Below are 13,071 nucleotides of genomic sequence, written 5' to 3' on the forward strand. Positions count from 1 at the left end.
TGTGTGTGTGTGTGTGTGTGTGTGTGTGTGTGTGTGTGTGTGTGCACCAGGGATTGCCCTGTCACTGGCAACACTGTTCCACTTCTCCTCAGTGACAAGCAGCAGCACATTGCGGGACAGCTGAGCTGGAGGGAGGAGGGCGAAACAAGGGGGAGAGATCAGTCCTCCTCACCCCAGGTTAGCCTCAAGATCATCACTGACCTGGAGAGCTGCCGTCTGAGCACAGTTGGGAAATCTCATATGTAACAGGAGAGTAACACAACACCAGTGAAGGAGTGTTGATTAAAGGTGGATAAACTAGGATCTCGATCCGGTTACATAAGATACAATAACCACCAAGTTAGTCTAAATTCAATTAAATACAATATTTTACAGGTCCTTCAATTTCTTATTGATAGCTTATATTTCCATGAAGGACCTGTGTAATTTATTGCATGTATTTTATGTTCTATGTAATCATTCTAAGTAATGTATAGGGAAAATAGAGAAATTGTTCTGAGGCAGCAATCTGAGTATAGTTAGTTGTGTGTTTATCAGCTGTTGTTAAAATCTAGATGAATATCAGAACAGCTAAAGAAAAAGACATTAACTTAAACTTGTGAGTATTAATTTATCTGAAACTTTATTCTTCATATTTGATGAATTGTGTGCTTGCCTGTAGACAAATTTTACACGTTTGTGTGTTCAGCAATCAGCAATTATTTGGAAATAATTGGAAGTGTATCAACTGAACACTGTCTCCATTACCAAAATTACATCACCAAATTACATCTTCTTTTCCACGTTCCTTAAAGAGAATTTACAATTACATATCAGTTAATTTCATGGAAACTATTAGGAAACTATAACACCTACAATACAGTAAATACATAGTCTTTATTGATCCAGGAGGGAAATTTGTTTTTGCAATCTGCACGTCTCACGAGAAAAAAATCAAAAAGTCAAAGATGGTGGAAATATATATATATATATCTGTACACTCATTCATGCCCCTTTTTGGTACCTTTGTTGTTGTTGTTGTTTTATGTTTTTCTTTAAAAACACTTTTAATATGAATGTAATTAGTTAATGAATACTTGATGCAGTTGATCTTCATTAATGTTAACATATAAAAAACCTGGTTAAGCTCAATTCCCTTACAAAAACAGTTTAAGTGGTGTCACCCTTCACTGCTTCCTTGCATACATAGTGCACATGGTTGTGATTGCAGCGGCATTAACATGGAGTAAAGAGAAAGGGAAGAAAAATGTGTCATGTTTCTGGGTTTAAACTGCTCGGAGTGTCTCTGTATTAGTCCTGTCATGCAGCTCTCTGTTTGAACTCTGGACTCAATGCAACAGTACTGGTTATGTGCTTTTTGAGAGAGGACATAGTCACCATAGTGACAGCAACAGATGCCCGAGTCTGTTGCCTCAGAGACTGCTTCTATACTGTCGCCATGATAACTGCACATCCATTAATGAACCCTTTGATAGCAGTTTTTTTATATTGCACAATGCAGACTCCTCTTTTTCAGATCATGATTATACTGACTGCACATTAATGGTGAAAGATGACAAAGCGGCCCTCCCAGATGATCCAATACAACACAATGAAAGCAGATCAATCACCTTAATGAATGAAGCAAATGAATGGGAGCAGTCAGAGCTGATTACTACACTCCTGTGCTGCTCTGCTCCGCTGTTTCTGTTGAGTAATGAACCTTACATAAGCTGCAGTGCTGTACTATTTGACTGATGCCTAAAGGTGATGTGACACTACTACGGCCCGGCTAATCATCCAGAGAATACTCCCATTCATTCCTTTTCAGAATGAAGTGGCCCACCTGTGTTTTCACAGGGCTCTGGAGGCCTGGAGAAAGCTTTCTAAGTCAGGGGGGGAAACAGTAGTCCTGTAGCCCAGCCATGCTGCTGCTCACTGGGGCTTTTATCGCAGAGTAATCCCCTACAACAAACAGAATGGGCGGCATGTGCATACGCAGCTGTCGCAGTCTTAGTGCAAGTGGTGTCATGTTAAATCACAGGAATGGACTGAGCCCCTGAGCCATCCGCTGCCCTTCCCTTCGCTGGCATCCCAGTCACTGCAAGTCTCCAGCTCCACATAGACAAACACACATACATGCTCATACCTACGTACATAACCCACTTCCCACTAACATACTTTGCAGCACATGGTAGCCCTAAAGTTATTCACTGTCAATAACCTGTGGCCCACTGCTCCAAACCAACCAGACATATATTCAAATAATGCCACAGTATTATGACACACCAATCATCACAGGCTAGAAAACAAAGCATCCCTTTCTTTGAGACTGCCAGTTTCACGTCACTTAAGCAGAGAGGAATCTGACAAGGTAAAGCTTGCCCCCTCATAAAAATCTGTCCAGTTTTATTTGATGGCAATTTACACCTAGATGATGCCCAAGTGTAAACCACAATCAACATAGGAGACATGGTTTTAATCCCGTCTGAGGCTAGTAATGTGTATATGCCTGCAGAGTGATGTTGTGAGATTTGAGTGGACAGCTATGCAGGAGCTAGCCCGACTCCCAGTCAGTCCAGCTTTTCAATATCGTCTTCCATATCTGGCAAACTCCACTTTGTTTCTCCTTGTTCCTTTCACCTCACCTTAAAGGAGAGTTTCATGTTTTTTTTAAATATTAAAACAATAGTCGGGTGCCCAAATGAACACTGAAACATGTTTTTCTTGCTGTAATCGTTCTTCCTGATCGGTTCATAATGCACTTCCAGTGTAAGTGATGAAGGCCAAAATCCACAGCACTCCTGTGCCAAAATATGTTTAAAAGTTTATTTGAGGCTAATATGAGGCTGTCCAAATTAGTCAAGTCAATATCTTTCATAGTTACAGTCTTTTTAGTGCCAAATTCCATCTTTTTACTTGTACTTTCCACTGCAGCTGAACAGGAAAACGCTGCCCATTGAGACACAAAGAGGGATATAAAGATATTTTTTTTACTAAAAAGACTGTAACTGTGTAAGATATTTACTTTATTTGACTAACTCAGACTGCTGAAGCCTCATATTATCTTCAGAAAAACTTTTAGATACATTTTTGCTCAAAATGAGGACTGTGGATTTTGGCCCCCATCACTTCCATTGCAAGCACATTTGGAGGTTATCTTCTAATGGTCAGTATGAACAGGAGGAATGATTACAGCGAGCAAAACCTGTTCCAAAATTATTTTGGGCACCTAACCATTGTTTTAAGACATCTATCATCCTATCCTTTAATGTGTCACATCTGTATCATTACCCATTTCCCTCCCCCATTATGTCTATTCTAATCTCTCTGTCTTTATGTCTTTCTCTTGTTTTTCTCTGGCTCCACTGACCTTCTCCCATGTCACCAGTGGGACAAATTTAGCGGCCTGGTTTCTGGAGCGACCAAATAGTCGGACACAACAGAGGGAATGTGTGTGTGTGTTTGTGTGTGTGTGTGTATGGAGGTGAGAAAGGAAAGGTCCTGGCCACACAGATAAAATTACAGATACCCAGACACACAACCAGAAGAAAGCAAAAGAGGGTAAACAGGCTGAGGCTCGCAGTCCTGGAGGTATGCAGACAAAGGTCAAAAGAAAGTGACATAGAAATAAGTTTTTTAATTTAGGTATAATTTTTTAAAAAAGATGTATAATATAAGAAAAACCCACACTGAATTTCATATAGTTCAGGGTTCCCTATTCAATTTTTTTTTTTAAAGCCTTCTTTTTGTGTGCATTTGTTTTGTTTGCTTGTTATTGTGACTCGAATATGAAACTTGCTTGATATGAATAATTTAGTTTTTTGTGACTTTGAGGCTTGAAGGGGGATAAAAAGAAAATTATAAAGAAATGCTTCAAAACTCTGAGAACAAACAGTTTACAGACAGTAAGAGCAATGCAATGATAAAAATGGTCAAAGGCATTGGAGCAATGTTCAACCCATTGCTTCCATCCTAACTATTTTCCCACTAGGAAGTATTGCAAACGTCATAGGGGATAAAGGGAGAATGTGTTAAGTTATTCTGGGATGTTGGGATGGAGATACTGTCGCCATGGAAACATGCATATCCCCTACCACTCCCTGGGCCGTGCCATTCTGGAACTGCCAAGCTCTGGGTGCCATGTCACCAGGGGTGTCATGCCATTCCCCATCTCTACACTCTGTGACGTGCCAGACGCCTCGGACAAAGCATTCTTGATTTAGGTGCAGAGTGAGGGGAAACATTTTGGTATGACTGTTATGAGCACTGTAATGCAAATCACAGGGAGGACACAAACACCTTCCCATGTCCCTGCTATGTGCTGTTTTTTGTTTCTACCTGGAATCATGCCCTCTATATAAGTGCTACTTCAAAGAGCTTCATAAATAATGTTGTCCTCTTTTGTATGAAAGTCTTGGGTGTTTTACATATGTGGTTTCAGATGGAGGAAAGATCCACAGGGGACTTTCCACGCAGGGAATATCCCCTAATGAGTTATTATCAGTATCTAAAAAACCCCCTGGGGTAAAACAGTCACAATATTTATGCACACGATAACACAGCAGCAGTTTTACAGCTACATATACAGTAGAGGGGTAGGGTGTCTGCGCCACTTGTCGACAAGAGGACAAAAATAAGGCGGACACAAGTAAGTGGAACAGTGAGTAAGCAGAGGAGGGACGCAGGTGCTGGACCCCAGTCAAGAAGGAGAGGACACATGACAGCTGGCCTGTCATACAATGACTTATTCTTTGGCCAAAACACACACACTCGTCTCTTTGCCAGTGGGTACTGTACATCAACTGTCCCTCTGGTAAGCAAGTGAAGTGAATTAAATAATAAACATCCAACTCTTAAGTGCTTTACAAAACTTATTTTATTCCACGACAAGTAGAAAAAAAAAAAGAACATCTATATTCGCTGTACCATGTCTGAACACATTGTAGTTTCAGTGTTAATAATTAAGTCTTGTCATTCTGAACCAGTAAAACTGGTATAACATTATCTATATGCCACTTTGTTATGAGGTCTGTATATTGAGGAAGTTTGTTTCTCTGGGTGCATGATGATGGCGATACATACAACAGGCTACATTACTCTTTTATAGCTTTTTATAGATACATATATAGCTAATATAGCTCTTACACCAGCTCAGTGCTGGTTCTAGTCACAAGGAGGCATGCTCTATATACTGTATGCATTACGTTATCACTGGTACTGTACAGCCTTTGTGGGCACCAGATACAATATTGAGACTTCTCCCCACCTGCTGGCAGAAAGATTAAGCACAAGTTAAGAGCAGATCAAAAATCTATGATGCTCCTTCTACGCAAAGCGGAGCAAGAATTAAATGCCTACTGTCACTGAACATCTTGAAAACTGTACAGCATACTGTATTTGTAGGCAGCTCACAGACGCACAGGTAATATTAGCAGTATGGTCCAGCGATACAATCTTCGAATAATGCAGAACAATCTAAATAAAATCTATAATATACAAATTAAAGTTCAAAATCATTACATGGCAGTGTAACGCTTAAATCAACCCCCCCCCCCCCCCCCCCCCCAGTTTCCATTAAGTACTATGCAGTGTTTTTCACTGAGGGTACATTTAGTAACTGTTCCCTTAAAGACTTTCTGTCTATCTTTGAGAAAACATTTTTAATTGCAAATTACATATTAGAACTGTTTAATGTAACAAGTGCAGCTTTTTTAGGCTTCATTGGAGGTGGTCGTCTGAACAATTAAAACAATCATAAATAAATTAAATACAAAATATACAGAAATGTTAATTTATCATAAGTTCATGAAGGGAGGTAAAATACCCTTCATGAAATGAAACATTAATCATCATGGCATAACTTGCTGCAGACAGAACTGTCAGACACGTGGTGATTTGTAAATATTGTACACATTAACATCAAAATACTACTGAGAGAAAAACACAGTAAAACACTTCAGCTGTGCGTTTTCAAGCAGGTTAAATTCAATTCTACATCTGAAAATTCTTTGTTGATACAACTTAAGCCAACATGTTTGTATTTTACAGTACATTCACTTATGCTGAGAAAGAGCGCATTTTTAAAAAGAAAAACTTTTGAGGATACTTTCATGGAAATGCAGCTGTTGATGACAAAAACGTGCTTTTAAGACTTGTTCTTCCTTCAATCTTGTCTTCATAACTCAAATCAAATCTCAGAGCCACCTAAGAGGATTCACAGAGTATAAAAAGTTAATAATTTTTTTTTAAAAAGGCCTGGAAAATGCTTAAAGAAAAATTATTGTAGTTACATACCTGCGCCGATTTGTCTGTTTATGTCCAGATGCTGATTGAAGTGAATCTACTGAAAAAGAAAGTCAAACAAAACTAATAGAAATAAGGCAAGCAATACTAGTTCTTGGATGGCACCATTCAACAAACGCAATGCAGCCTGAAAAAACAAGGCTTCGTGAAATAAGATAATTACACAGTGGGCTCACGCAAACTCTGCAATCCTATGTGATCTTCTCATAAATAAATAAATACTTCTGCTTTTCTTTTTTCTTTTTTTACATCCCTTATTTATATGTGGCACTAAAACAAACATCTGGTCTAACTCATGTCCAAAGTTTCATATCTAACAATACTTCAGAGGCAGTGTGATGCAAAATAAACCATGCAACCAAGAGCAAGCTTAACCAAGTTCTATACTTTGTGTATATCTGTGTAGTTTTCAGGTAAGGTGCACGTGTTGTGTGTGTCTACGTGCAGAGATTGTGTACCAGAGTGCATGCAGCTGTATGGTCTAATGTGTTTGAAAATGTGTTCTTTAGTGATTGGGTCCCAGTGCCTGACTGATGTGTGTATGCTTTTTAGAGGATGAATATCTTAATAACTTTTTGAATTATCTTTCCACATCCTGGACAAGGAGCCTGGAACTTATGTAGCCTCCTTGCGCATGGGAAGCAGGTTAGTAGGTGAGCCGTACGTCCATGTATTATATTCCCATTACGCGGTCGCACTCGACAGAGCTTGCAAGGCTCCAGCAGTGCCTCAGGCCTAACTTCAACCTCCATTCCCAGATTTTCCTGACTCTCCCCTCCTGAGAGCTGATCATCCTTGTGCATGCCGGAGTGCCGAGGCCCTTTGCCTTTGCCCATCACCATGGCGGGTAGAAGTCGGTCAGCTGTGGCGTGAGAAGGCAGGATGACAGGGTCAGACACTGTCCTGCTGCAGTCTGGGACATCAATGCCTGTGTCGCTGTCATCTTCCTCGTCATGGGTGGTGAGAGAGCTGCATGCGGGTATGTCAGGGACAGAGAGGGAATGGGCGAGTCGGGGGACGTCTTTGTACCAGTTCTTCCGGAGAGCCCAGCAGCGGACACAGTACCTCTGGAGAGGAGTGTTATACTTCCTGCACTCTGTGCACTGCCATGCATCCTGAGGGGAAAAGGTACATAGAAAGTCACACATCTGCATTTTTTTAAAAGTTTTAATCTACCACAACCTAACACTGCAAAATACAGAGGAAAAAAGAAACAGATGAGTCAGACCTGTGTGGAGATTTCTGTATCAGTGTCATCACTCAGACACTGCGAGTCTTCATCTGGCTCCTCCTGCATCTGAACAGATGAAGATGACATCTGATTAGTCAAACTCCATCATCAGCAACTAGTTTGATAATTGATTAATCATTCAAGAAATTTTTTAAGCAAAAATGCCAAAAATTCTCTGGTTAAGCTTCTCAAACATGAGGATTTGCTGCTCTTCTCAGTTTTATATCATTATAATCTGAATCTCTTTGGATTTGGTCTCAACATTACTGATGTATGTCACTCATAAGACATTTGATGACATCATCTATGACACAGGGTAAATGTGATTTTTGAATAGTTGGCAGATTAATCGATAATGAAAATATTTGGTAGCTGCAGCCCTAATCTGATTACATTATTTTCTCTATCAGTGGTAAGAAATGGTTACTATGTTAATCATTTTAACTGTCAAAATGAATGGCACTGCTAAAATGAAGATGCTGTTTTGTATAAAACTACAATTGTTTTTCTACTCAACTGTTGTTAGGGCACAAACTCCTACCTCTCGATCTGCCTTCTCTTCCTTTCCTCCTCCTTCATCATCCTCAGGTGGAGCCTCTCCTTCCCCTCCGCTCCCTTCTTCCAGCGCAGCCTCTTTCATCTCCACACTCACCTGTTCGCTCTCACCCTCGGTCAGAAACCAGAGGTCGTCTGTGGTGTCTGACACAATTGCTGTATCCTCCTCCTGTGCAGGAGACAGCTAACACATCAGTCAGACCACCACTGTTACTCTCCAATTTATGCCATTTGTCAACAAGAAATTATGTCTGTCAGGTTTTTATAAGCTTGAAAATTTTTTGACCTGGTTTTTGTTTGAGCTGAAAAATATAATGCTTTAGATGAACTTATTAACAACACATGAGGTTTCTTACTTGGTTTGTGTGGATGTCAGTGGAACCGTTGCTCCTGCGGCTGTAGTTACTACGGAGATTACCCAGAAACCACCAGGGCAGGCCAGAGAGGTCCCACTCATCGAGAGTGACATCCAGCTTGGGTCGTTTGCAGGCTGACCGTGGCAGACCTTCAAGGGAGTCTGGGTAGGTTTTGAACAGTTAGATTCAGCATTTTGAACAGATGTGGTCCTGGGAAAACTGCTGAGCACATTAACTGTTTGCTTACCATCGTCTGGCTCTCGAGGTCGTCTCTGGGAAGGGGTCTGCAGGAGAGGCCCATTACTGCCAGCCTCCAGCCCTGCTTTGACCACACCTCCACATATCTACAAAGGGAGGAAATGTGAAGAAAGAATAAATTAGAATACAGAGCCGTGACTGGGTACTTGGAGGACTCGCAGCTCCTCTTCAAAGTGGCCTCTGGGTATTGGGTGGTGGTTCAGGGAATAAGGGGCTGGGCAATTAGGGTATGGGCCAGTGGGGAAGGAGGTAAAAAAAAAAGTATCAGATAGCTGTCGCACTGAAACTGTGTGCGGGTATAAAATAGAAAGTGCAGGTAGGAAAGCCAGTGTACTCGTTAACATGAAGATTTACAAGAGTGAGTTCAAAGAATTTAGTAAAGCTATATGTAGTATGTGCAAACTAATTTAAATAATTACTTATTCTAAGATAGATTCAAAGTTTAAATATGCAGAGGAAAACAGAAAACATCAATAAATGGTTTTATATATAGCTTTTGGAAAAGTGTCTAGGACCTTTTCATATGAGAAGGGAAAAAGGAGCAGAAGGAAGCAGAAAGTGAGCAGGAAGGACATCTAACATCCTAAGAACTACGAATGTATCCCAGCTAAGAAAGGAAAAATATATGTTTGAAAAACATATTCCAAGTATGATCAGATCTGAAATTTGATAGCACCCTGGTGTGAATTTAGCACATGCAGCAATTGGAAAATACAGTAATTTATTGGATTCATTAAGTGACAAAAATCTGACTGCAGTTCACACAAGTGGGCATACAGTCAGTGCAACAAAGTGGATTTTGGAGGGAATCGGAAAGAAGGGTGAAGGAAAATGGGGATGGGTGAAGAGGTTCAGGGTTATCGTTAGGCCTGCGGCTGATCAGGAGCTGCGATCCTCCAGTTCGGAGCAGAGAAGAGAACTCTGACACAGACAGAGACAGTGACTCTGCCCCCCCATCCACTGGGTGGAGCTGGTGGATCACAAAAGAGTGCTGAAACTCCCACCAGACCAGACCAAGGATGGGGTTGTACAGAGACGGTGCCACTCTGTACAGATGCACACCAACGAAGACAGCAGACCATACTCTTCCCCCGCCTCAGTACACACAAGCTGAAAGGAGCACATTTCATCTTAATCCTTCAAGAAAAAGTCTTCAGAGGTGATGTCACACCGAGGACTACTGATCTCAGTCCAGCACTGTGGTCAGTGCATGTTATGATTTACAAAAAATGTTATTAGTATCTGAGCAGCTTTGCACTTTTGCCCTCTGGTCCTGTCCCTTTGCATTTGCAATTGTTGTGTGTAGAGAGGGGGGAAAGGTTGGGGGTCTCTGTTTCTTCTGAGCACCATGCTTCGGTTTTACCTGCCCACGATCCTCCACTCCGCCCTCAACACATTCACGGCCCATAGAAAGATTCTCTGCAGCGTCTGCATTTCAGATAAAACACAGTAACAGAAAAAGGACACCCCCACCCTTTAATAAAAGCATTACACACTCTCTCACTAAGGCCTTCTTCTGTGGATTAATAGATCAAGCTGGAAAATGGTGTTCTTCTGGTGCCTGCATCCCCAAGAGATGTACAAATGTCACAAGCACTCACCATGTGCGCAACAAAAAAGCTGATTTTAGAGAATCAATGGGATCAAGGGATCCAAGGAATCTTCACTTCAAAACATACCATGATAAAGATGCAAATGAAAAATTGAATGCATCAAACTCAAAAATGGGAAGAGGAAAAAGACACAATTGAATTTCAAGTCATCACAAACTTACAATGTACTAACTATACAAAATATATTCATATATTGCTTGTTCGTTGATGATGTTCCCCAACATTATTTCACAGAAAGGACGTATAATGGAATTTGGTTACTAAATGAACTTGTCACTTACCAGCACAACCAAGAACAACCAAGTACTTTTGGAGCATTTCATACACCGGTCTGCAAAATGAGAAGATAAGAGATTAAAGTGGACTTCCTTATTTTAGATCTATACAAGTTGAGATATATTCCAGCACTACTGAGTATTGAACAGAAGCTCCATTTTAGGTGTTGGTGTGTACCTCGGGTCTTTGACAGAGAAGCTCTCTACTTCCAGCAGCTCTCCCAAAGGGTCATCCTGGCAGTGGACTATGTGCTGCCTCTGTTTGTCATACAGTTGCTTCCCCATGATGTACTGACCCAAGTAGTGCATCACCTACACAAAACATTGGAAATTTGATGTAACCAGGCACCTGCAGGCCAGTTTTACTTATAGGGACCCAGTTAACACTGACTACTGAACCCTGAAATAGCCACTTCTTAGGTAATATCTTGTTATGAGCCAACAAAACAGGCTGCATACTGACAAATACCCTCTACATTTCACTTGAAAGCTCACCTCTTTGAGTGTGAAGACTTCTTCCTGGGCTCCAGCAACACGCAGGATCTGCAAGAGTGGGGCTTTGGGTTGCACCTGAAATCGCAAAACAAAACATAAAAAAACACTGTTTAGCATCAAATATGAATTATATGTGGGGATAACTGTAGATGCAATCATAGTTTCTGTTTAAATGTACCTGATTTCCTTCTCCAGGTAGTGTCCTGCATGATGAGCTTGATGCAGGAGGCTGGGCTGATAAAGAGCTCATAGTAAACGAACAAATTCTGAAATCCAAATTTAAAACATGTAAGATACACCAGCCTTCAAATTCACAATATCATTACGTAACGCTAATGTTTGCACGTAACACCAACGCCCACGAGGCCAACGCAAACCAAACAATGTCAGCTTGTTATTAGCCTGAATTATCTGAAACACGTAATGGCAAAACCAACGATACCAAAATCCATTACAAACGTCAAATGTCGCAGTTCAAGACTGCGCTAGAAGCTACCAGATAGCTGCCTGGATTGTGTAACAGTTAGTTACGCCAGTCCACCATTAACTTTTACTTATTGTTTTCAAAAAGCAAGGCCAGTGCTCTCGGCAACCCGAGCTAACGTCGGATAAACGGTTGCAACCGTTAGTTCAAATAATGCACAGCTGAAACCACTACTGGCTGGTTGGCATGTAAACTAGGGACATCTGGGTAACTTTGGCAGGTGGCAAACCTGACCGACATTACTAGCAAACGTGTTAGCAAACGTAACGCCAGAGCTAACTGCTAGCTAACGTTAGCTGGCTAGCTAACTGTTGAACAACACGTCCGTTGAAAATGGGTCTCACCGTGATGAGTTGACATTACTTCAAAGCATTGTTCCACACGCACTGTTGCCTAAACTCCCAGTCGACATCTTATAAATACAGATACAGATAATAAATGTTACGTTTTCAACCCTAGCTAACTAGCAGGTAGGACAGTTTGCTGAACTACAGATTCAAAACGACGATATTCCGGATGCAGTTACATCAGGGGAGATAGTGTGGCGCCCCCTGCTGTCTGACAAGCAGCGCTGACTGCTGACAGCTCTTACCGTCACCTCCTATGTTGGAGAATGAACCAGCGTTATCTGCCCCCTTAAGCATACAAACACAAGAAAATAAATTTAAAAAAAAAAAAAAAACACTTAGATTTCACTGAACACTGAATTCTTCTGATCAGCCCAGTTTCTCATCGACAATGCAACAGACTCCCCAACCCCCAATGGTAAATACATTTTTTCAGTTTCATTTCTTCCACTCCAAGCTTCCTGATTTCCCGCTTTCATGTTTCTCTAAAGTATTTTTGGCAGTGACAAACTGCATGCTCCACTGATTCCTCTCTCTGCGTGACAGTGCTCACATAACCCTGAGGGATGTTTGCCTATGAAGTGCAGTGTTTTTTTATTAAGTCTGGTGTGTCAGCCTTGTTAGGATCGTCTCCTCCCCGGTGCTCCTTTTAACTGACCTCACTGTGCCCACTTCTGGCTGGACTGCATAAAGGTGTAGTCCTGTGTTTGCTGTGCTGCCACTCTTTAGTGATGTTTCTTGCAATTGTCCCCTTTGCTTCAGATTTACTGAGTGAAATGTCCATGATCTCCTACTGTTACAGCTCATGTGCTACCAGTTATCAAATATCCTTTTTATTTGGCAATAATGAATGTTGGTAATCTATTAATAAATGCTGAATAGATTTTGGTAGTCATATAGTGCGATATTTTTAATATATGATAACACTTTTAATTTAAATAGTAATATAAATTAGTATCTTTAGTAAGCTGCTCTAAATTTATAGTGATTGTTTCATGATTGGTTGATTACTATATTGGTGTAGCGCTGTATCCCTTCAGATTACAGTTTTGTTTCCAGTAAAGCCAATTGAACTACTTCTCAACCATTATGCAACCACATCCTCAAATTGCTACTTGAACTTAATACATTTTAGTGGGCTATATTTTGCTTTAGCACTGTTTTTTTTTTTA

At 40.8% G+C, this 13,071-nt stretch overlaps 1 protein-coding gene across 2 annotated transcripts; it reads right to left on the bottom strand.

Annotated features, from left to right (window-relative positions):
* Nucleotides 1–4,840: 4,840 nt before the first annotated feature.
* On the bottom strand, nt 4,841–12,123 carry mdm4 (MDM4 regulator of p53). Of its 2 annotated transcripts, none has more exons than XM_044348487.1 (12): nt 11,897–12,123; nt 11,247–11,334; nt 11,069–11,143; nt 10,752–10,885; nt 10,580–10,629; nt 10,049–10,113; nt 8,675–8,771; nt 8,428–8,588; nt 8,058–8,240; nt 7,514–7,582; nt 6,277–7,400; nt 4,841–6,186 (listed from the first exon to the last, which is right to left on the bottom strand). In XM_044348487.1, exons 2-11 carry the CDS (start codon nt 11,316–11,318, stop codon nt 6,834–6,836), a joined length of 1,473 nt encoding a protein of 490 aa, XP_044204422.1. In that variant the 5' UTR covers nt 11,319–11,334; nt 11,897–12,123; the 3' UTR covers nt 4,841–6,186; nt 6,277–6,833. The 2 variants fall into 2 exon arrangements, with proteins under 2 accessions (XP_044204422.1, XP_044204421.1); XM_044348486.1 differs by having other exon boundaries at nt 8,058–8,255; nt 11,897–12,122.
* Between the last annotated feature and the right edge of the window lie 948 nt (nt 12,124–13,071).

This window comes from Thunnus albacares, chromosome 4 (genome assembly GCF_914725855.1).
Source record: "Thunnus albacares chromosome 4, fThuAlb1.1, whole genome shotgun sequence".
Taxonomy (NCBI): Eukaryota; Metazoa; Chordata; class Actinopteri; order Scombriformes; family Scombridae; genus Thunnus; species Thunnus albacares.